At 36.0% G+C, this 26,256-nt stretch overlaps 1 protein-coding gene across 4 annotated transcripts in view; it reads left to right on the plus strand.

Moving 5' to 3' along the window:
- Positions 1–26,256, plus strand: part of LOC135198766 (cartilage oligomeric matrix protein-like) — a 109,337-nt gene that overhangs the window by 11,547 nt on the left and 71,534 nt on the right. For all 4 annotated transcript variants that reach the window (XM_064226676.1, XM_064226677.1, XM_064226678.1 and 1 more), the window contains exon 2: positions 13,501–13,677. In XM_064226676.1, coding sequence (XP_064082746.1) covers positions 13,501–13,677 — 177 coding nt within the window. The remainder of the gene's footprint in view (positions 1–13,500; positions 13,678–26,256) is intronic.

Below are 26,256 nucleotides of genomic sequence, written 5' to 3' on the forward strand. Positions count from 1 at the left end.
CCCTGGCTGACTGCTGTAAGTTGGACTTTAATTCCCAATAACTCTTCTGTTCAGACCTTAAAAGGCTTGCAAGGAGGTTGCGAACCCATTTCGTTCGTCTTAGTATTATGTCGAAAGCCCACACGTCTCGGGTTAGAGTGTTTTTGTTAGTGCCATTCTTTTCAATTCATCCTAAGGAAACTCTTTGTGGTGAATGAGGGCATTCCCTGTGGGTGCGTTTCTTCAGTCAAGGTTAATGATGTAAGGTCTTTTTTTCTTTTCGGTGGAATGTCACTTGGCCTACGAGATAAAGGAATGTGAATTGCTTCGTTTCTCCAGGCTGGAAAATATACCAGGAGGCCATTTTAAGTGATTAAGAGGAAAGAGAAGGAGCAACAAGTTCAAGCCTTCCTGGGAAAATCAGTTCACATCAATTTTTTTTTCTTAAATGCGGGACGAGACTGAATTCGAGTAACAGCTTACTGATCGTATCCGTACAAACCCTGATTTGGCGCTTATGCGCAGGTATCCTCGGTGGTTACGTTATGTGCATGTGCCTTAGATCCTTATCTATAGCTTAAGGGAAGAAACATTGTAGGTAATACTGTGATAATACCAACGACCAACTCATATTTTCGCAGTTTATCAGGATTTCTAAAGATTTATCTTCCATTCACCTAATTAACTAGGTTTCTTGCGTCTTGTGCCACGTAATAAGAGACTCATTGGACAATATAAAAGAGTCGTTTGATCCAAATCTATTTCCTACGCCCGCGTGCCCCACGGCCCACACCTAGATGTACGTTAAGTGCTCTGCCCAAGGTTGTCGGTTGGTCAGCCGCCGGGTAGCGACGCCTTGCAACAGTTTACTTGAGGTTCAACCGGTTTTTATTTTATTTTATTATTATTTTTTAACGTTCCCGAAATAATGTGTGAGGTTGCATTGCCTTGCATTTGTTTTCCATAGGTGAAAAATTTCAAATATTCGACCTTAGGCCTATATGATTATGCATAAAAAGAATGTCGGTTCTTGAATTGTCTCATATCTCCTACCTGAAAAATCTAGGCATTCTGCTCTAGGTCTAAATGATTAAATATACAGAGATGGCCAGTTCTTACATTTTATGTTATTACTGAAATGTATAAGCACTTGGCTCTAGGCCTATGTGATCAAATATACAGAGATGGCCTGTTCTTAAATTGTATTTTATTACTGTAATTAATTTATAAGCACTCGGCTCGCTCTAGACCTATATGATTAAATAGACAGAGATGGTCAGTTCTTAAATTGCATTTTATTACTGAAATGTATAAGCATGTGGCTCTAGGCCTATATGATTAAATATTCAGAGATGGTCAGTTCTTAAATTGTATTTTATTACTGAAATTTATAAGCACTTGGCTCTAGGCCTATATGATAAAATATTCAGAGATGGCAAGTTCTTAAATTGTATTTCATTACTGAAATTTATAAACGCTTGGCTCTAGGCCTATATGATTAAATATTAAGAAATGGCCAGTTATTAAATTGTATTTTATTACTGAAATTTATAAACGCTTGGCTCTAGGCCTATGTGATCAAATATACAGATTCTATAGTAGCATAGCATTGGGCAAAAATGTAGTGTTTTTTATTATGGTAGCTGTTCATCTGAGCTCGGAATTAGCCGTATCGACTGGATAGAAAAAAAATGCAATATAATGAATCTCCAGTTGTCTAGGAAACCCTTTCTCTCTAAACATTTCATTCTCGCTTGAAGAATGAATGAGGTGCTGAGAATATCTCAGTCGACGAAGTTCAGTAAATTTTTTAAGAATTCACGCTCCTTTTTTTTTTTTTTTTTTTTTTTTTGACAACCGGAAACGCAACATTGGCAATGTAATTTACATGCGACTGCCTCGAAGTCGTGAATAATGAACAAACGAAAAGCAGAGCCTGAGGATTCTCGAATATATTTTCTCCGTATTTGGTGAAGGAAAACACGCACCCACCTCAGTGAAGAAAAATATTATATCATCATAATAATAATATCTCTGTATTCAGGCAGGGGAGTGTACCCGGCAGTGGACATGAAAAAAAGGCAGTCTAGTATTTTAAAATTAGTGAATATGGTCTAAAATTATTAAATTAATAATTCATTATATTGCCACCACAACAATGGAAGTCATTAATGCCTCATATATATATATATATATATATATATATATATATAGTATGTATATGTATATATATATATATATATATATATATATATATATATATATATATATATATGTATATATATATATATATATATATATATATATATATATATATATATATATATATATATATATGTGTGTGTGTGTGTGTGTAATATCTCCTATTGTTGTAACGCTAGTTTTATAAGCTTAATGAATGATTCAGTCATTGTCAAAACGGATATTTTCAAAATACAGTGGCTGTGCATCTACTTGGGGGGGGGGGGGGGGGGGGGTTGTTGTTGTGGGGACCTTGATCAGTATTAAGACGACAAACGTAGCAGTGACTTGTTTTTTCCCTCGTCTTTATGTTGATTGATTTAGACAAAGCAATCAGCATTAAGACAGGCCACACGAATAAATAAACGGCCGCTAAATCATCGTTTGATAATTCTACAGCCACCCTCCTGACGACGAGCCTGACAAGTATGTTGTAACAGGTGAGGTCAGACGGTGTGTGAGTGTGGGCGTGCATGGGCGGAGATGGTCCTTCGTTCGGAGGTACTGCCGTAGGCGGAGACAGGCAGGCAAGTGGGATGCTCGAGAGAGAGAGAGTCAGACAAGGGCGTCAACCCTTCCTCACCGGTCTCCACTTGAGAGATTTTTTCCCCCCTCTAGCGAGACTCCAGGGATTCTATATCTCCAAACGGAAGAAAGCAGTCAAGGGAAAAGAGGATCTTTATCTATGGTCTCGCTACCTGTGGAGTTGCTTTGGGCAATTTCAAGGTGCAGATTAATCTCGAGAGGCATTACTGTAAGCAGCTTACAGTAATCATCTCTAGACCTTGCCTGATGGTGTGTTATGTGTCATCTCTAGACCTTGGTGTCCCAGAAGGTCAGAAGATCTATCATTCTGGTAACCGATTTTTGAATGTTGCTGGAACTGGATTTATTCTAAGAGAATTGCTGTCGGATTTGGGTGTTCATATTTCGAGTCTTTCGTATTCGTATTTCGTGGTTTATTCTGTCTGTTTTTCAAAATTAAACAAAATGTTGACAGCAGGTTAACTAATATATACATTTGTTTTTTTTTATTTATTCATTTGTTTGACCTCTTCATTGTCGTATATTTGTGCTGGATTGGATTCGTTAGCTGGTTCTGAAGCCATTTAGCAAAATCTTGGGTAACTACAGAATAATATTAACATTGAAGTATATAGATTATTAAATGTACAGGATAAATTTTTTTTTAAATTCTGGTAAATTTAAATCAACTTTAATAAAATTCTTCATGTAGTACTATTAAAATGGTAAACTATTGTATATTTTCTCTAATAAAAGATAAAAAAAAGTAATTTAGCGATAGCCCTTAGGCCTACTCACGTTCGGAATCTTGTGCATATCATAAGCATAGCCTAACGAAGTGGTCTTAGATTCGCTCTAGGACCATCCCCAATCTCCAGCTTACCAACCTAACACCTTGACAACACCCGCCCCTCACCCCCACAACCCACCACCCCCCAAAAAAGTAATACTGAAACTTCCCTCGAAACCATTTGGGGGAACAGGGCCCAGATGAAATTGATATCTTCGATCCTTCATCCATAGCCATCTGTCTTGCGAAGATATGCACCTTTCTCAAGGGCATAGTTTTCCTTATTTTTTCATACAATGTGATCAAGCCTCTGGCCTCACCGAGAGTCAAGGGGAAAAAGAAATATTGGAAGTTCAAAAGATGTAGTTACAGAACCGGTTGCTCTTTATTCTTTTGTAACAACTAAGCTTCGGAATCTTACCTGCTTCCGTTTTCTGATACTCCTATTCCCTTCTATCTTTCAACTAGCGGGTCTGACGTTGCCCATCATAACAGTTTTATAAACATGTGAGGCGAAAACTCGTAAAAGATGGAATTGTTTTGACAGAAATATCAGATAATAGCAATAACAACAATTTTAGCAGCAAAAACAATATGATGTCCTTTTTAAAGAACAGGAAAAAAAAAACTTCAAATTGAACTTATGGGAAAACAATCGTAGTCTCCGATTTGGCTGGAGGTGATCCAACCAATTATGAGGTTTTTCTAAATAGCGTTAAATAAAAGAAATAAATAAATTGAGGTTGTTTTTTCCATTTGCTTATTTTTAAGCAGAGATGATGGATCATTTACAGATGGATGTTAAACGTTTTTGACAAAGAAATCATACGTTAGCACTACGGAATGAGAACATCATCATAAACATAGAAATGTCTGTTTTGGTGGTTGAAATATCCTTATGGAATCCAATCAACGAAGGCTTTAAATTGGCCATAGAAACTAACAGATGGGACTTGTTTTGTCATCAGGACTTGAGTCTCCTTTTTCCTCACTCTCTTACCCGGAAGGCGAGCCCTCTTCTACCACTTGAGATTGAGATACTATGTCCACGTCTCTCCAGCTCTGGGAGACCCCATGAAGGCGTTCCTGAATTATGATCACTGACAATTTTCATAAGTCTAGTTTTCCAAGGTTCACCCCAGCCTCTCCCTACTAGACTTCATGAGATGGGCGGTTAAGCCTGTTTAGGAGAAATGACATTACCCTTTTTGTGGTGGCTCTGCATTGTTCTCCAATCTGATTCATCTTTATTGCTGTTTATTTCCTCCCTAGGTTCGTAAAGCCAGCAATCTGCTTGTTTATTAGTGTCCGTTCTACGTCTGCCAGCACCGAACGGCAACCATTATCCTGGTATAGCATAGTCAGTAGCGCTTTTAACCGTGGTTTTGCCATTTGGAAGAATGCGGACAAAACCTCCGTATCGAAATTAGCCTTTGCGTGTCGAGTCTCCCAAGAAGGTTACCCAAAAGGGTATTCTGAAGTGGTGCTTCGTTTCCTTTATAAGGTCACGAGAAACGTCTTCTGTGTGGCCGTTTCCTTTAGGCTAGCTAGCTATGACTTTTCAAGTATTTATTCTTTTTGGTGATGATTTTTTTTTTCCATTAAGGAGTGTTCATATCGCATGCACGATAATAATTAATACAAGATTAGAGAGAGAGAGAGAGAGAGAGAGAGCAGTTAATCATATTTTAGTCAGTTACTGCTAGTACTATGAGACAGAATGTAGTCGTGTTTCATTCCCCAAGAGTCATTCATCATTCCGAAATAATCGCATACTCGATAATAATTACCACAAGACTAGAAGGAGAGAGAGAGAGAGACGAGTACAGTACATGTTAGTCAGTGACTGCTAGTACTATGAGAGAGAATGCAGCAGCCGTGTTTCATCCCCCAGAACTCATCCATCATTCCGAAATATTTCAGCCCTTGGGGGGGGGGGGTGCCAAATAGGAGGTCCCCAGGATATGACTTCATCATCCTCCTTTCTCCTTCCTGTGTTCAGACCCAAAGTGAGCAACAAGGTCTTATGAAATCAGAGGCGAAGTTTATCATACTTACAGAGGCAATGCCCATCCCAGCCTGCAATTTTGTCATTGAATGGGATTGTCTTATGGTGATGCAGTTGTTGCGTCAGACACTGGCAGAAAATGCACTGCTTCCTCTCTTCCCTGTCCGTCTGCGTATGTATGTACGTACTATGTATGTGTAATAGCACCACACGTACACACACACACACACACACACACACACACATATATATATATATATATATATATATATATATATATATATATATATATATATATAGTGTGTGTGTGTACGTGTGGTGGTACTACACATACATAGTATGTACATATATATATATATATATATATATATATATATATATATATATATATATATATATATGTGTGTGTGTGTGTGTGTGTGTGTGTGTGTACATACATACATATAAATAATATATATACATATATCATATATATATATATATCTATATATATATATACATACATATGTATATATATACTATATACATAGGGATAACATATATTTAATATATGGCATATTTTCTTATAATTTTTTTTTCACTTTTTATTTATTTTTAATTCCATTGTGGTGTCAAAATTCATTAAGTACCTTGTACTTGATTTGTCCAATCATCTTCATCTCGGTCAGTACAGTTTTTATAAATTTTTTTTTTTTTTATCTAACTACACACCTACGCGCTCCAGATTAAGTTCCACTCACCGACTGCCCACCAGTGACTTTTGGTTCGTCGATTAACTCATTTTTACACCTTTTAATCTTTAATTCTTACTTTTATTCGTATTTATCCTCGTAGTTTATTATAGCCCTATTGGAAATCCGCACCAGGCGTTGAAATGACAAACTCAGGCACTCGGCTAAGCGGTCAGCCCGTGTAAGTCTATTGAGAGCCGACATCAGCCTAACACACATCAAGTGTTCGCGGTAGTCATCTGCTGTTCGTCTTGCAAAACCAATCAGTTGTCTTGGCGCTACCGGGGGTCACTTTTGTTATGTCACCCTGCTTAGGACATCATCCTCGAGGGGGTGACTTCCTGGGAATGTGTGTCAAGGCCGTATCTGTTGGGAAAAAACGTGGTTAGGAAGGTCGGAACAACTTCAATCGCAGAGATTAGAGATCTTCTCTCCCATCTTCAACAAGCCGTTTGCAGTGGTGTTCGTAGGCTGCGCCCTGTACAGTGCGCTTTATTAGGAAGGTGTGCCGTTGCTCGCCTGGTTTTCTTTGAATCCTGTCGGGATAATAGGGAAGCACGGTTAATTATTAAGTGGATAAGGCAGAATTAAAGTCTATGGATGTTTAGCTGAATACTGCTTGTTGGAGAATAGTACTGCTTGTTAGAGAGAGAGAGAGAGAGAGAGGAGAGAGAGAGAGAGAGAGAGAGGAGAAGAAGAGAGAGAGAGAGAGAGAGAGAGAGAGAGAGAGAGAGAGAGAGAGAGAATCAATGCCTTCTATGATTATCCTTTATTGTATGCAGCTGTTTCACGTTAATGAGAAACCTTTGGATTATAACTCATGCGTGTGTCCGTATGTGTGTATATATGTGTGTGTGTGTATTTGTGAGTGTGGGTAGACGATGTTTTGTGTGCTCACAGTGTTAGCTGCTACTGTAATAAAGCTAGGTAATGACAAATGCAGACAGAATGCCTTCTGGCGATGGCTTTGGACACAATAACATCCTGTCGCATTTATAACTGCATTGAAAAAGAAAAAAAAAATTAACACTGTGGAAGATCAGTGCTACTTAACTGGTAGAGACTTATTATTGTTTTGTCCTGTGGCAATTTTACTCTTCAGTTTCCACCCTGTGGTAGGGGTGTAAGAATACTACCACCGTAGGTCCTGTGTGTCGTAAAAGGCGACTAAAGGACAGCTGCTGCCCTGCAGTCTTACTTTTTTAGTAAAAGGCTAGGCCCACTGCCAATAACTGTGGAAACTGCTGCCTTGCAGTCTTACTTTTTTTTTTTATTAAAGGATAGGCCCACCACCAATAGCTGTAGTGACTGATGCCTTGCAGTCTTACTTTTTAGTAAAAGGTTAGGCCCACCGCCAATAACTGTGGAAATTGCTGTTTTGCAGTTGTACTCTTTAGTAAAAGGCTAGGCCCACCACCAATAACCGTAGAAACTACAGCCTTGCAGTCTTAATTTTTTAGTAAAAGGCTATGCCCACCACCAATAACTGTGGAAACTGCTGCTTTGCAGTTGTACTCTTTAGTAAAAGGCTAGGCCCACCACCAATAACCGTAGAAACCACAGCCTTGTAGTCTTAATTTTTTAGTAAAAGGCCAGGCCCACCACCAATAACTGTGGAAACTGATGCCTTGCAAGTGGACTTTTTAGTTAAAGGCAAGGCCCACCGCCAATAACTGTGGTTGATGACAGCAATCGCATGCGGTCGTAAAAAAAAAAAAAAAAAAAAAAAAAACTTTGCCAAATAAACCATGCCTGATGTTGTAAGGAAAGGCGCATCAGGCAACCGACCCCCTAGTGTAGGGATAACGTTGGGAAATGAATCGGTAGCAACATTGTTCTCGGGATTAATCATGAGATACGTAGCAGTTATGAGATATGTAGAACAAACTGTGACAGTAAGGATGTTGGTTAGAGAAGTTAAAGGGAAAATCATTCTAGACCAAAAATCATATAAAATATGCATTCTCGTGGTTTCTTATCTTATCAATAAAAGTAAAACTAAATATACGAGCTTTTCATTTGTCGTGGTATGCGATAGAAAACTAAATTCAATAACTCGTTTTCTTCAGTTGCACCGATGAAATCAGACACCAGGGCAAATAAAAAAGTGCGAAAGCTGTTGAGATTTTTTTTTTTTTTTTTTTTTTTTTTTTTTTTTTTTTTTTTTTTTTACGTTTCTGAGGAAAAATTTATGTTATTTATTTATTGAATTCAGGCTCTAAATTCAAACTCAAAATTACATTCAGAAGAGAGAGCTACAAGCTCGTCATTTTCCAGCCTAAATCATAAATTCCCAGAGAAACGGAAAACACTTAAATGCCTAAAGTAGATTCACATCATCCGTGCATTAGATGTCTAGGCCAGTCCCTTAAGACGCTCCTGATTGGCTGTTGATAAGCCACTCACAGGGCTGGAAAACTGTCTCTCTCGAGAGTTTACGTAGGCAGAATGTATGTTCCACCTCCCCTAAAAGAAGTATACCTCAGGAGAGTTGGAACAGATCTTACTCATGTGAGCTCTCTCGAGAGACTGAGAGTTTCCAGCCCTGTGAGTGGCTTATCAACAGCCAATCAGGAGCGTCGTAAGGGACTGAGCTAGACATCAAATGCACGGTTGATGTGAATCAACTAGAGAAGACTCAGGTCCTCCCTTCCGCATAAACATGAGCGGCCACTTATGCCGCGAATATCACGGCCCCCGTAATGGGTAGGAAGCATTCTTGGCACTCTCTTGGAGGGCCATTAAGGGGCCTACTGACACCTACCTCAATAGGCCGTGAAGTGCCAACGGGCACCTCGGGGACACTCCTTGCCTTCTGGCCTGCCGTGGCATTTCCGGCAGAGACACTCAAAGAAAGGCCGCCCGGATTTGGGCTTTTGTGAAGGTCTGTACATCCCCCCCGCCCCCAACCCCCCCCCCCCTTCCTCTCTCTCTCTCACTCTCTCTCTCTATCTCTCTCGTAGCTATATGAAGTGTTTATAGAGAATTTAAAAACTAAACTGCCTTGTTTTTATATGGACCCTAAGCATTTTTTGGCACAAGTATAGTTACTCATGAGATATCCCTAACAACTACGTCCCTGTAGGGGGATTAGTGCCGTCAGCGCACCTCACGTGGTGCACTGTAGGCATTACTTAAGGATCTTTCCAGCGCCCCTAGCTGCAACCTCTTTATACCTCTTACTGTACCTCCGTTCATATTCTCTTTCTTCCATCTGATCTGACTTTCCACCTTCTCTAACAATTGTTTCGTAGTGTAACTACTATGTTTTCCACCTGTTACACCTTTCAAACCTTCTTACTGTCAATTTACTTTTCAGCGTTGAATGACCTCGAAGGTCCCAGCGCTTGGCCTTTGACCTCAATTCTGCATTCTATTCAGTTCTAAGAACTACGTAGACCATTGGGATTATAATTCACTACTTAAGCAGTTATTGTTCAAATCGTTTACTTAAGACATTTTTTGCAAGTAAAGGACGCTTATTCTCAAAGCCCTTTCGTAATTCGGCAAGTAACGTATTCATTACATAAGTTAAAAGAAATAATAATAAGGTACATGCTGTGTCTTTGGTGAGCAGATCTGTGTCGACGCAAGAATATGTTCAAAATTCAGCCAATCAATCAAGTTCGTGCTGTATATGTCTTATTCTTACTATCATGGCGCGGTAATGATTAAATAGAAAAAGCACGTCATAAAGATAAAAGAGTGATAGATGGCCATAACTTGCGGTAATAAAGAGTGGGGTATCTTTGACCAATTTTCATTTCAGTCGATCGAAGCAGATAATCAAACAGTTACTAAAGAAGAGTAACGGCCGTCGTTTCGCTCTTTATGGAAGTTCATTTCGACGAAAGTGGTCTCTCTCTTTTTGTTTTATCTTATTCTGGGGACATAAATAAAGGGCGGTTCTTGACAAAAAAGGGGACGGTACAGACGGTACAGTTAGGGTTGCCTGAAAGAGGTTGTGGAATCTAATACTGTGAAACCTACTGTTATGAATTGGGGGGGAAGCCGTATGCATTCAAACTTAAAAAACTCTTGCAATAATAATAAAAACGACCACATTTACGCTTATGAGCAAAGCTCTGTTTTCCAGAAAACAACTTTTTGTATTTAGAAAAAAAAAAAACAGCTTTGCTCATATACATAATTGTGGTTTTTCACGTATTATTTCTTGTCACAGTACAGTAATGCACCATAGATTTTTTTTTATAATACACCATAATGTCTTTCGTTACAATGTTGGGGTCAATGTATCTTTTATTCAGTTATGTAGATGCTTATATTCTTGTTATTGCGATATTCAAAAAGCGTATTTGATGCTTATCGTATACGCCAGTGTGATGCCAGTTTTAGTACCCATAAATCAATTCTAAATCGTCTATGGCATTAGTTGTTAATGTTACGAAAATGTGTATGTATTCATACATTCAAGCTAGGTTTTTTTGTTGTTTATAATGGATTGAATCTTGTATAGTTAACAAATAGTAGTAGTTGTATATAGTAGTGGTAGTCATAAAGTTTTGTTATTACGAAAACGTAATATTCACTCATACATTCTAGCTACGGGTATTTGTTGCTTATATTGAATAGAATCTGGTATAGCTAACAAATAGAAGAAGAAGTCATAATTTGCCTTTATCCAATTACGACTCCTGAGTGGCCACAGGAGGCCCGTGGGCAGTGGGGCATTTAAATGCAAAATTCTTCCCCCTGACTCAATTTTTCGTGGAGAGTGTCTGGGTTTGGAAGCACACGCCCTCGACTAATGGCCGTTTAAAGTCAGGTCTATTCTGGGTGGAAGTTGGTTATCGCATAACGCGCCCTCTCTCTCTCTCTCTCTCTCTCTCTCTCTCTCTCTCTCTCTTACCTTGTTCTATTTTCTTCTCTCTTCTATACTTAGTACTTATGGTGATTCTCTCTCTCGCTCAATTTTTTTTTTATTTTCTTCTTTCTTCTCCACTTACTACTTTTGGCGATTTTTCTCTCTCTCTCTCTCTATCTCTCTCTCTCTCTCTGCATACATACACACACACATTATATATATATATATATATATATATATATATATATATATATATATATATATATGTGTGTGTGTATGTATGTATGTATATGTATCTATACATACTGTGTGTGAGAGAGGGAGAGAGAAAAATTATCAAAAGTAATATATATATATATATATATTTTATATATATAATATATATATATATATATATAATATATATATTTATTTATATGTTTGTTTGTTTTATATATATAACTGATATATGTACATATAGTTTATATATATATATATATTATATATATATACATATATATATATATTTATGTATATTTAATATATACATACATAAATACATAGTGTATTGCCAGTAATGGCTATGATTAAGAATAGGAATATTCTCTCTCTCTCTCTCTCTCTCTCTCTCTCTCTCTCTCTCTCTCTCTCTCTCTCTACTGAATCGTAAGCCTCAGGAGGATGTGGGGCATTATAACTCATAATCTTATTCAAATAACAACGGGATCGAGACCCTGTGTGCGCGTCAAGTGCAGGTTTAGATATCTTATTGTTAGTTTTTCTTTGTCGTTTTTTGTTTATTTAAATGAAAATGTCACTTATGAAAATCGTATTCATTATGATTTTATATAAACAAATAGTTATATTAGAGAAAATACCCGATTCACTAAGTTAATCTTTGTCTTTTATTTGATTTAAATGAAAATATCACTTACGAAAACCGCATTCATTATGAATTTATATAAAAAAATAGTTATATTAGAGAAATACCTGATTTGCAAAGTTAATCTTTGTCGATTTTTTTTAATTACATGGAAATTTTACTTATGAAAACCGTATTCATTATGAATTTATATAGAATAATCGTTTTATTAGAGAAATATCCGATTCGCAAAGTTAATCTGTCTTTTTTTTTTATTCAAATAAAAATGTTACTTATGAAAACCGTATTCGTTATTTTTATATAGAAAAATCATTAAATTAGAGAAACACCCGATTTGCAAAGTTAATCTGTCTTTTTCTATTTAAATGAAAATGTCACTTATGAAAATCGTATTCATTATGATTTTATATGGAAAAATCGTTATATTAGAGAAATACCCGATTCGCAAAGTTAAACTTTGTCTTTTTTTATTTATTTAAATGAAAATGTCAAGTATGAAAACCGTATTCATTATGATTTTATATAGAAAAATCAATACATAAGAGAAATACTAGACTCACAACAAAGTTAAAAGATCTGAATATGCAGACACAATGTCTTTGACAAAATACAGAATAGCTTTATTAGCAAAGATCAATTTGTATTTCAAAGCTCATTGTCTTTTCTTTAATAATTAGTTTAGTGTATCTTTACAACTTTTAATCGGTTCTTCGGCACTGAATTCATTAAGATAATATCTTAGACTTTTCGTTAATTCAGCTGACGTACAAAGTTTGAAATTTTAAATTTAAATTTCAGTAATTATTATGGGTCTACACCTACTCGTAATTGGTAACCCCAAGATAATGCCTACTTTTAAATAGTAAAGTATGGTATTGATTTTTTTTATTATCATTAAACAAAAATCATATATTACAGAAACCCATTATGTTCCGCATGGCAAAAATACTGATACATGTATATACTTGTATAGTATATACTGAGAGTGGGGTTTGTACAGGGTAATTGTATAGATATACATTCATTCATACGCACACGTACACAAATCTAATCATACTCGCTCACGAGCATACATATACATATACGTAGAAGCTACTGGATACTTTTTTTTACCAAATACATAAGCAATTGTAATAGAAGTTAAGAGGGGCATTGTGGCTGTTACAATTGCATAACCGCATACATACATACACACATACGTACATACTTATATAAGCGAATACCACAGGAAAATGACAGGCAGAAATCCAAGCGCTTTCGTCTTTACTAAGACATTGTCAAGCGCTTGGATTCCAGCCCATCATTCCCCTGTGGTATTCGCTTATTTAATGAAGTAACGTGCATCTACTATAATTTTTTAAACGTACTTGTACGTATGTATATGTATGTATACATGTATGTATGTATGTAGATCTAATACGTATATATGTGTTTGTGTTAGTAAGTGCATGCAATAATGCAAGTCTCACTGCATACGTATGCACACTTCCCATCCAAAAAAGAAAGAAATCTCACTCCCTTTCATTCTCTTCCCCACAGCCTTGACGACATCGCTGAAGTCAGGATTCCGCCAGGATGACATCTTCTTCACCTTTAGGGACGTCGCCGCCCGCCGGAGGGCGACGGCCGTGTCCGACGGACACCAGGTCCTCCTGTCGGCCGCCTTCCCGTCTCACAACCGCTTCTCCGTCGCTCTCGATCGCGCTAACGGCCGGGGTGAGTCTAACAGGCTTCACTATTTTTATTTTTATTAATTAACGCTAAAATGCTCCATAAGTAAATGGATGTTAAGTGGAGAAATTAAGTCCACAATGACGTGCTTGTGATGTGCTACAAATAAAAGAAAACAAAGAACAAGTAGCAAATAAATATGGATCAACGAAGACTTTTAATATGCTATATGTCACGTCAGAGGCTGGTCCGTCGCATTCTTTGGGGTCAAGCCTTTATGCATTATATATATTATATATATAGATAATATATATAATATATATATATATATATATATATATATATATATATATATATACATTCTTCTGTTAGAATAGGATACGGCTCAAAGGCCCATTAAAACACTCGGGTTTAAAGCTGACTCCCACCCGTAAAAAAACGCATAAATAAAAGTCAGTAGTTTCCAGAAAGAGATTCATTTGCATAACGTAGATGTTTCAAGTGATTTCTGAATATCTGTTACACCTTCACGTAAAGTTGTCCAGGTTGCAAATGAGGAAAACTATATTTCAAGTCTTTTATCATAAATTTCATCTGTAATTTTCTAAGTTTTTCAAAAATTCTTACGCAACTAACGAATAATCAAAATTCTCCCTAACGATTGAATGGAAATACGTTTTACGTTTAGATTATAGAGACCAATTTCTCAGCTCTAGATGTTTTTAGAAACATCGGAGACGATTAAAACATGAGTACGCGTCTATAGGGTAGTCCAATAATATGTCACGCACGTCGAGAAGGAAGATTTACTGCCCAGATTAGAGGCAGGTATACGTCCTATCGCCGTCAGCCGCTTGCCAAGTGTTAACGGCGAACTTTTTGAAGTTGGGTTCGTCAGTCGTGGCAGAGAGCTGCAGCTACTCATCCGAATGCAACTGTCTGGCTTTGTTTGGTGTTTTGCTGCTGTTGGATACGGGCGATTGCTAAAGTTTTATTTAATTAAACTGAATTCTTTATTCCAGTACATTAGATGAAACTTTACTTATATACATGACTTTACAAAAGAGCTTTACACGTTTATTAAACTTTTTTTTTTTCAAAATCTGAACGGATTACGTAACAAAATAACTATGTTATAATTTTTTTGTAAAAATCTTAATAGATTACATAGCATAAAATAACTGTTGTTAAAAAAAATTTTCTTCAAAAGCTTAATAGATTACATAACAAAATAACTGTTGTTAAAATATTTTTTCTTTAAAATCTCAATAGATTACATCACATACAATAACTGTTGTTAAAAAAAATTTCTTCAAAAGCTTAATAGATTACATAACATAAAATAAGTGTTATGTTGTTGAAAGTTTTTTTTCCAAAATCTTGATAAATTACATAACATAACTATGTTGTTAATTTTTTTCTTCAAAATCTTAATGAATTACATAACATAAAATAACTATGAAGTAGATATGTCATGTTTCACATTTGAGACGCGCTAAAAAAAATTAGATAGCTCCATTTTAAAAATATTGTTGAACTTCTAAAGAAAAGAAAAGTGCAATTAAAAACTGCTTTAAGAAGACAAATATTTGTCTGACTTAGTCAAAGGATTAAACGAAGAATGGGTATTCGAACTTGTGGACGTCATTCATAGAATGTGTTGAATGATTATTTATTTATTTATTTATTTATTAATTAATTAATTAATTATTTATTTATTTATTTATTTATTTATTTATTTATTTATTTATTTATTATTTATTTATTTATTTATTTATTTATTTATTTATTTGCCACTGCACGGAACCTCAGGTTGCAGCACCCAAAGTTAGCTCTTGTTCGGCTTCTTGACGACAGTGAAGATGAAATAGGATTAATGAAATGAAAGCATTTCCATAGGACAAAGCCCTTAAAAGGAAATTTGTCCGTAAACAATTGAAAATAGTTAGCATGATTATTCAACGTGCAATGACGCTGCATTCTTGAGCCATTTTTTTTATACGACTTATGCTATGACAATGTAAGCCTGCAGTAGTCAGAGATACAGTATTATGTAAGAGAAAAAGACATAATTTTCTTAATAACTACATATTTTTTTATGTAACTGTTTTTTCGGTCGATTCCTCAATTTTTTTTTATCTTTTCTTAATTTATTTCTAGCTTATCTTACACTTTTTTTGCTTGTGTCTTCATGATACGGTATCTTTTTACGGATTACTTATGTCCTTATCCCTGCTATGTTATTTCTTTGTTTATTCATATCAGATTACTTTACAGGAAATTCATTACAGCAAATATTTGAATTATAGAACATCACGTTAGTATATCGCAAAACTGAAGGTTAAATATAGATACATATGAATGTCTTTTACTGTGACACAACAGTATAATATGAAGATAAAAGGTCCTTTTATCTTCATAGACACATATATTGAGTCATTGTATCTGAATTTATAGCTGATGATAGAAAAATGAAAAAGTTCATTTACAAGGAAATACGACTTATTTACATGATTTATACGTGGAAAACGCCCTTTTGTTGGGCTGTTGCTATACTCTATATATCATGGGCCGAGTCCATATTTAAACTATGTCACCTTAGTTCTCAGGCCAAAGAAAACACATTTGTATGACGGTCTTGGCAAGTCGTCATCCATAGTCATCTGTTCTTTGAAAGTCAACCAGTCGTTCAAGCGATTAATCGATTATGTAATTTAGGAAGCAAGCAAAGACGACTACAGTTAATAAACAAGTAAAAAAATCCGCCGAAGAAACATAATTTTTTCTGTACAGCGTTTAATGCTGTATGAAGCTCCCAGCCGCGACCCAAGAAATTTTCAGCCACAGCCCGGTGGTGGCTTGTGTTGTTGGCACTATAGCGGTGCCAGACGCACGATCACGGCTACCCTTAACCTTAAATAACATAGAAAACTACCGAGGCTAGAGGGCTGCAATTTGGTATGTTTGATGATTATATGGTGGATCAACTTACCAATTTGCAGCCCTTTAGCCTCAGTAGTTTTCAAGATCTGAGGGCGGATAGAAAAAGTACGGACGAACGGACAAATAGCCACCTCAATAGTTTTCCTGTACAGTAAACTAATAAAAACGTTACGGTTTGTTTTCGACATGTAGTCAACAACTCGACTACACGTCAGAGTTTGTTCTGCAATGTAGGGTAACTGGGTCATCTATCTGCCAGTGATGAATGCTTTAAAGAGAGACGAACTTCTCTCTACGGGACCAGAATAGACCCTTCTTGAATAAGCAAGACACTACATGATACAGTGATCAACGAAATGCCAGTTCGGGACCTCTGGAAGATTCACTGTCTCGTTTTGCTTTTTCCCATTTTCTGAAAGTCTTTAACATAGGAATGCTTTTAACTTTTTTTTTTTTTTTTTTGATTTTTTTTTTTTTTTGAGTTTTTTTTTTTTTTTTTTTTTTTCGTGGGGACAACAATAAAACAGGACATTAGCGTGGCTGCAGTTTCTTTTGCGTTCAGAGATAAACCACAAAAATTTACTAAGTGGTTTGTGCAGGTTTCCTACACATTTTGTAACTATTTCGTGATGTTAAAAAACCCCATAAACAGAATCTCTCTCTCTCTCTCTGCAGAGAAAGAGATGGACTGACTGACGGTATTTACCCGGTATATATCCACCTCCTTTTAAGGTGCTACCAGCCACGGTCTAGGTATATTAGACCGTGCTAGCAGCTATGGTACTAAACATGGCTGAAGCTCAATGGGACCCCCGTGTTTAGTACTAGCCCCTCTGCGATCAAAGTATTATAATCATCCATTTGTCTATTGTTTGGTCGACAAATTATGATAATAGCGTTATCTTTGGTTCCGGAGGGACTAGTACTAAATACGGCGTCCCATTGAGTTTACCCTTGACTTTGACAAAGGTGGAATGCATATCGGATTGATACCCTGACTGACAGATTAGAGAGAGGAAAGGAGACAGAGATGTAATAAATAAACAGACATAGACAGAATACAAAGATCCAAACAATCTGACCCGCGTGAACTACATGAACCACCAGATTGTGAACTTCCCCAATTAGGGAAGAAAACTCCTGCCATCTCCCTCCCGTTAGACGCACCTGTGCAGAGTGTAGCCAAGGTACCTCTGACGTCACCACGTACAGAAAATAAACTTTTCAGTCAAAACATCCGACGACGAGTGGGCGACGCCACTTCAAGCTACTGTGCCAACCAAGGCGGCTCTTAGAAGTGCCCTTACGAGATCAGTCAGACAAAGAGGAGATATTTGTGTCTATATCAAGCTGAATTCACTGCCCTGTTGCAGGGTGGTTTGAGCATGACTACTAGTCATTACACAGGTTCGGATTAACCTCGTATGTCCAGTACCCAGGATTCAGTCATCTGTCCATATTTAGATATTTGAGGATATGTATACATACACAACATACGTCTGTCTTATATATATATATATATATATATATATATTATATATATATATACATATACATATATATATATATATATATATATATATATATATAGTATATATATATATATATATATATATATATATATTATATATATATGAGGTTTTAGTCTTCCTTTTTCACGAAGATATGAGGTTGTAGTCCACAATGGAAAAGAAAAGCTGAAATTCCTTTTAGCTCAACAGTTGAGCTTTAAGCTTTGGCCCTGGGTTTCATCATTTTTTCCCCAAAAGTCTTGATGTAAATACCTTAGAAAATCAAATTGCAATAAGTAAACAGTTATTAAGGTACTTTAATTCAGTCCATGACCGTATACAAACATATTCCAGATGCAATAGAGACAATACGAAACACATTTCTATGATAATAATGCAATATGAATAATTCATTATCGATCATAAACTCTGAGCCACAGTTCAAAACGATATTGCTGAATGGTCTGTTAATAATTCTAAAAGGTTGAGTACAAGCGATGGGAGGAAGGGAGCTGGGTCGTTACCTTGCCAAAATGTTTGTTAACCATACTATTAAGGCGCCAGTGGATTACACGGTTGACGCTTACAAGGGAACCCAACCACGTGACCCAACTCGCTGTACTTGGAGCTACCTGAAAAATAATATATGACAGCTTGAGAATCAGAGATTTTATAGTAGAGGCTATCAGCTGGCTTTCTAAAAATGATAAAAGCCTAGTGTTTTATTTTTCCTACAAATAATTGAGGTGTCGCCTCCTAAAATAGATTAGCGGTTTTTTCTCCATCTCAAATTGTAAAGCTCCCTTGAGGTGTGAGAGATGTGTATTTCTGGTGATAGTAGTTCAATCTTGACGTGGTTCTGAAGTCACGTAAAGCCGTTGGTCCCGTTGCTGAATAACCACTGGTTCCATGCAACGTAAAAACACCATACAAACAAACTAACAAACAAAACATATTGTAAAGTTAAGTCTTGGTTTCGTCTGTTTGGGAAAAATATCGTAAAGTGGAATCTTGGTTTCGTCTGTTTGCGAAAAATATCGTAAAGAGGAATCTTGGTTTCGTCTGTTTGCGAAAAAACAGGTAAAGTACAGTTGACGTCGTGTACAAGTTGGTCACATGGTGATCACTGGCAATGATTCAAATTTACTATAGTGGCTACCCTTGTAGTTTTGATTTAAATGAATCCTCAGGTATATGAGGAACTGAACAATTTCTGTGTGTGTGTGTGTGTGTGTGTGTGTGTGACATGCTTAAGTTACAGTACGTTAAATGAAGTGGTTCAAACACTTGTAATTTAGATGCAATAATGAAATTTGCACAGATATCTAGGAAAAGAAAAAAATTTTGACATTATTCAGACCCTCAACTTAGCCTACATTTAAATATACCCTTTTGGTTATACAGTAAACATGGTTAAAGTACAGACTACGCCTTCCCCCCTCAAAAAAAAAAAAAAAAAAAAAAAAACATTCTGGAAGTCCATATTGTGTGTGACTATCCGTTTCATTGAGCTGTACTTACAAAGTAATGAATAACAATCTTTTGGTTTGTTTGGCGTCTGTTTTTATAAATTTTGTTATTAAACATTACCATCATTCTTTAGTAGTCGTAAGTACAAGAGTGATAATAGGAATATGATATCGGCCACTATATTTGTAAATGATTTTGAGTAAAATTCTGTTAACCAAAGTCAGTACTTTGAATAAAATCTAATCGGGCAGAAGGGCATAGACCGCTTACCCAATGTTTCTTCTTAATATATAAAAAATAACATTTTCAAGCATTTCATCTTGTATATACCTATACATGCAATGATCTTTATAGAAGAAAGGGTCCAGTTTTGGGAGAAACGACCGCCCCCCCCCCCCATAAAAAAAAACTCTGGGTACGGACTTGAACTAATGGAATTAACCTGGTTAAACTATAATGAGCGCTTGCATGTACTACAATGACACTCCCAGATATCCTTGCAGTGCAGTGCAGACAGAGCGGATAACTTGGGACCCACCCACAGCTGGAAACAAAGAGTTGAAACATTCCTAGACCCAGTTCTTGCATTTGAGTAGTATGCACTCGAGTTGAGACGAGCAGAAAGAGCCGGGATGTAGCCATGCACACCACAAACGATTTATTACCTGTTATGAACGTGTCAAATTGACCGGGAATTGAAACGACGGTCACGTGTTCTTAGACGCCATGTGTGCATGAGCGGCTTCCACCACTACTTGAGGACAATGTCTTCGTCCGCGCTGCTGTAGTGTGATACACCCTTCTCCCAGTGGCTCCTCTCTCTCTCTCTCTCTCTCTCTCTCTCTCTCTCTCTCTCTCTCTCTCTCTCTCACGGAATTTATTCTGAATGCCATCAACAACATTTTCTCTTGTCAGACGTCTAAATCTAAAGTTGCCGTTAAAAAAATTAAGTATAATTAACTTCTCTATATAAAGTTGGTCAAAAAGATAATAAAATAAAATGAACTATGAATAACTTGCCTATAAGCTTCGGAAATTGAGTAGCGCTAATCTCAGCACCAAAGGGTTGCTTATTGTCTTTGGAATTGAAGGACTGCGTACTAGAAACTGTCCTTCCCGGTGCCAGTCTCATTTTTTCTTCTTTTTTAATAGGTTTTGCCAAAAAACAAATAGGTCCATATTATTATAAATATCATTCTTAGGCTGCAGGTTTTCAGGAATGAGCGAGAATGAAGTTAGGAAATTATTCAAAATCAAACATATATTTTTTTCTGTTTTGAACTTTTTAAAAAGTACATGGAACGAATCTGGATGGCCTCTTTTAATTGATAATTGATTAGGAAATGTTTTCCTTGAAGGTAGTTAGTTTAACTTAACGCTATTTAAAATCTAACGTAATTTTCTACGCGAATATATATTCCATCAATGGAGTTGTTAAAGTCGGTCTAAGGGTTAATTATCCACATTTAGGCAAGGAGGCTTGAGAGGTTGACTATCCACATATCTCCTATGGTAGTTTGATGTTCGACCTCCACCCACGGTCAGACCAGTTATCTGCACTTCTGTGTGGTTAGGTTTATTGTCCATATTCATCCTTGGATATGTTGATTATCCACAAGTATTTTTCAGTGTACCAGTCGCTGCAGATTGTTTCTCAAGCTATGAGTTAACGACTCTTAGTCTAGTTCATTTGCATCTGAACGAACGCTCCCCATAAACACTACAGCCATCGTCCATTTTGGTCGTACTACCCTTGGCAACATGTGCATTGCACCTGTTATTTTGCTGCGTCATCCAGTTTTCCTTATTCAGGATATGCGACAGCCCTTGGGCATCTGTTAGAATATTGAAACAAAGGACTTTAAGCCACTTATCCGTCTGCTGCAATAGCTCTCCCTATCCGTCGTAAACTGCAGATAGAATCTTATGCAACAGAGCGAATATTTGATTTGCATTCTATTGCATCGAACAAGCAACTCCGCTCTTGGGAGGTAATGAACTTCTTATGAGCGATTAGAAATCCCTCCCACATGAAGAAAAATAATCTTCTGTTTAGACAAATCACTGATATCTGCCGAAGACAGCCGCTATTAGTGTCAATATCAGGGCAACAGCTGTGACGTGTACAGGCAGGCTGTAGTGTAGACAGATCTACGTGCATTTGGTGCAACTGACCACTCATAGTATGCATCAGTACAATTGTTTATCGTCTCTGCGAAGGGAAAATAAAAGAAAAATATAGTTCCAGTGAAATCGTTAAGAGATGTAAACTTAAAAATAAAAACAGAAAGTAAAGAGAACATTTGATATCAGAAAAGTTAGCAGTGATTCTGAGTACTTCCTATACTAAGGCAAATATATTATTCAGTTTTGTCCTTTTTGCTTCCTAAATCATCTGTTGAAAAGTCCACTGTCGTCCAAGTACTAACCTCAGTAGCCAAGGTACTGTATCCTTTTAACCTTCCTGTGTTTATGTTACATGATGGCTCGTATTTTCACCACTGATCTCTAAGCAGCTGTAAAAACTGCCGTGACAGTTGGAGGTTGAACTACGCACGTCTGTCAAGCGTCAGGTAATGAAAGGAGATACTCCCACGGGAAAAAGGTCGAGTGGACATTTGCTACGCGTCGGATATTAAGACGAAGGAGTTTTGTGGGAGGATAAGCAATAACTCAATACTTTTCGTGCAACAGAAGTCCTTTATAAGTTTGTTCTTTAATTACCAACGGCTAATTTTGCATTGTTCTCAATTTTAAATGGAATTTTGAGTCATCAAATGCTATTCACGCTTCGTAAGGATTGCTATCATTGCATCGTCTGCGTCGATGAGAGTCGCTCAATATTGATTTCAGATAGTAACAGGCAGATCGATTTAGGAGTCTTCATTTTCATCCATCAGTTGTATAGTGGTAATTTCCACCATTTCATCCGAAGAAACGCATATTTTTAAACTTTACTTTTGGTTTTCTTCGTAGGGAAAATTGGGCAGAAAATCAGTATTAAACACGAGAAAAATTAAAATAACAACAGTTATTCTATATATTATGAGAACCAGGTTTTTTTCATGGAAGACAGGGCGAGTATAATATAAATAAATGTCTAATCCTAACTCTGCAGTGAATTGTACAATACTGTTTGCTCAGTAAATGCAATAAAAGCCGAATGTAAAGTTTCATTTGAACTATCCGTCCCATCAAGATATTTAATAAGAAGACCAATGATCAAGAACTGAAGACTGAAAAAAAAAATCAGCTCTAAGGTTCGTCAAGGACAATGAACGATGATCCCTGAAGCCCAGTTGATATTCCGAAGCTATTAAAACACAATAAGATGTTGAGGATATTTAGCAAGTGTTGAAAAATCTCTTCCACCGTCACTGACGAGCTTTAAAGAACACCAAATAAAAAAATATTTGCTTTTGATGTTTATATATCTTTACGGTTGTCTGAAGGTTTATCGCTTGGCAGTTTTCATTCTTGTCCAATAGACTGAGAAAAATCTTCTCTTAGACTTTGTTTTATGGGATTTGTGTGATAATATTAATTCATATAAAAATAATAGTATTCGCAGGTTGATCCCAGGTTATTATTATCATTATTATTATTATCATTATTATTATTATTATCAGCTATGCTTGGGTGTTAACGTTCCAGGTCATTACTTTTTATCTCATGTTCAGTATTGTATATTCCAAAATTGTATGTAGATCTTGGTATATACCTTGCCTATTTCTCCTTGAAGCCCTAAGCAGAAATAAAGGATATTATTATTATTATTAAAAAGAATGCAGAATTAAGAGAGTTGATTTTATTTATTGTTTTTCCTATTTTTCTTACAATTCGCTTCTCAGGCTCAGCGATGTTTCTGAGTAACTGGCCAATATTCATAATGGGAATTTCTAAAAATGATAAAAATGCTTATAATTTTTAGAAATTCCCAATATGTATATTGGCCAGTTACTCACAAACATCGCTGAGCCTGAGAAACGAATTGTAAGAAAAATAGAAAAAACCATATATAAAATAAACTTGCTTAATTTTGCTATTCTTTTTAACAGCATTTGCCCAAAAGAGGGTCTTCTACCACAATATTATTATTATTATTATTATTATTATTATTATTATTATTATTATTATTATTATTATTATTATTATTATTATTATTATTATTATTATTCATTACCGTTCCTTATTGTTACTTATATTATCTCGTTTATCTAAATTTTGTTTAATTAATTTTATGTATTTTTCCTATCTCTGTATGTGGCTTGGAGCTAAAATAAAGGATAGTATTATTATTATTATTTATTATTATTATTATTATTTATTTATTTATTTATTTACTTATTTATTTATTTTATTTACTATTATTATTATTATTGCAGTGTTTAGGGTACAGCCTTTCATTAATATTACTCTGCCTCTTGTGTATGTAAATTTTGTGTACTGTATCATTATTATTATTATTATTATTATTATTATTATTATTGTTATTATTATTATTATTATTATTATTATTATTATTATTATTCACAATCAAAATCCACAGTAGTGTTAAAATATATTATTGTACAATGGAAAAAATACAAGGAGAGACTTTCGGATACTGCTCCGTATCCCTCTTCAGTAGGACTGAAAAGGGATACGGAGCAGTATCCGAAAGTCTCTCCTTGTATTTTTTACCATTGTACAATAATATATTTTAACTTTTACACCACTGTGGCTTTTGATTGTCAATATTATAGCCTCGTTACGGAGGTTCCTTAGTTCATTATTATTATTATTATTATTATTATTATTATTATTATTATTATTATTGGTTGACGTCAGTTCCCGGGAGTTTGATCATAGGACTCGCTGCCTAAAGCATTATTATTATTATTATTATTATTATTATTATTATTATTATTATTATTATTATTATTATTATTATTATTAGCGTCTTTTATTGAAACAACGAAAGTCAAATAAACGAAAAAGCGGCGTGACAATACCATTAAGTAGCAAGTAGGCTGCCTCGCATCGAGATTTAAAAAAAAAAGTAATCGAGCGTTCCTGTCATTGTTTAGATTCTCGCTTTAATACTGTATCCCATTACGGGGCTAACGCCAAAACCAATGTTTACATAACATCATTTATGTGCTTGTTTGTCTTGCGCCCGGAGTTTGTTTGTTCGGCTGATTTATCTGCGACTTAAACAGCTTTTACAGGACTCTGGTATTGCCTGTAGAACCTCTCGACAAGGGATTGGGTTGTAACACCCTGCAAGCTACATTTTTTTTTTTTTTTTTTTTTTTTTTTTTACTTTTAGAAATTTTTTCGAAGAAGTTTGACTTGCATAATCTTATGGTGCCAGTTCCTAGAGGGGTCGCTGTATTTTTTATCTCTTTATTTGTGTATTTGTTTATTTATTTATTTTTATCTTATCTATTTTTTTTACTTTTCCGTAAAAGAGAACTATTGAGATGCCCTTTTTTTCTGTCCGTCCGCCCTCAGATCTTAAAACCCTACTGAGGCTAGAGGGCTGCAAATTGGTATGTTGACCATCCACCCTCCAGTCATCAAGCATACCAAATTGCAGCCCTCTAGCCTCAATCATTTTTCTTTTACTGAAGGTTAAATGTTAACCATGACAACACAGCCACCACCGGGATGTAGCTGAAAGTTTCATGGGACACGGATGAGAGTTTTATTGGCCGTGGGTGAGAGTTTCATACAGCATTACACGCTGTACAGGGAACTCGACTGAGCCGAAGAAACTTCGGCGTATTTTTTACTTGGTTTTTTTTTTCAAAATAAAAGTTCAAAAAGCTCAACTTTTTATAACATATCTTTCGGAAGTTTTAGTTGCAAGTTGCATAAACGAAACTTCCAAGAGCTTCTCCTAGATTACTGCACCATAAGAAGCTTTCGTAAGAATGACCTTCTAAGAGGAGGTAATAGACATAATGCATTTGTTCTTTCCTACATAGTGACCCCTAAGGGGTTTTCGGGGTCATTATCTAGGACTACTATTCCTTGGGGGTCATCATTATCTTAATAATATTTATATACAGTCTTTTCTTCATGTTTTAACACAGTAGTTCTTAACCCGGGGGCGTCAGCAATTTCCAGGGGAGGCGCGACCCCTAGGGAAAAAGGAAAAAACAAAATTCTCTAATTATATTCGTTATTCTCTTAACATGACTGAGGAACTAATATTCAGAAGTTTATGAAAAAACGCAAAAAGTATCTCCTTATAACGTTACTTTCCTCGAGTCTACTACTCTAGTTAGTCTCGTTGGGCTGACCATGTTTTGTAATTATTGACCTCCCTTCCTATTCCTCGTAACTCATGGGAGAGAATTTGAGAATTTCACTCACAGATACAAGGGGAGGCGTGAAAGAAAGCACCAACTCTGAGAGGGGCTGCGATAAAAAGGTTAAGAAACCACTGTTTTAATGGTAATCCCAACGGGCTAGTACTAAGCGCGCCGTAAAGGTGGAGATGCATACCGGGTTAAAACCCTTGGAGTCACTATCTAAGAAAGTCCCATTTTCTTTGAAGAGATCAAACCTTCTTAGGCTTACTGTACTACATTTCCCGCCTTTTTTGCGAGTTGGGGAAGCTGGAGACTGAGTAAGTAGGGAAGGTGAGAAGTTGAATAATGCCTGTAACTTAAAGATGCTTTCACAGGCTTACTGTACTACATCCCCCACC

This window comes from Macrobrachium nipponense, chromosome 22 (genome assembly GCF_015104395.2).
Source record: "Macrobrachium nipponense isolate FS-2020 chromosome 22, ASM1510439v2, whole genome shotgun sequence".
Lineage (NCBI taxonomy): Eukaryota > Metazoa > Arthropoda > Malacostraca > Decapoda > Palaemonidae > Macrobrachium > Macrobrachium nipponense.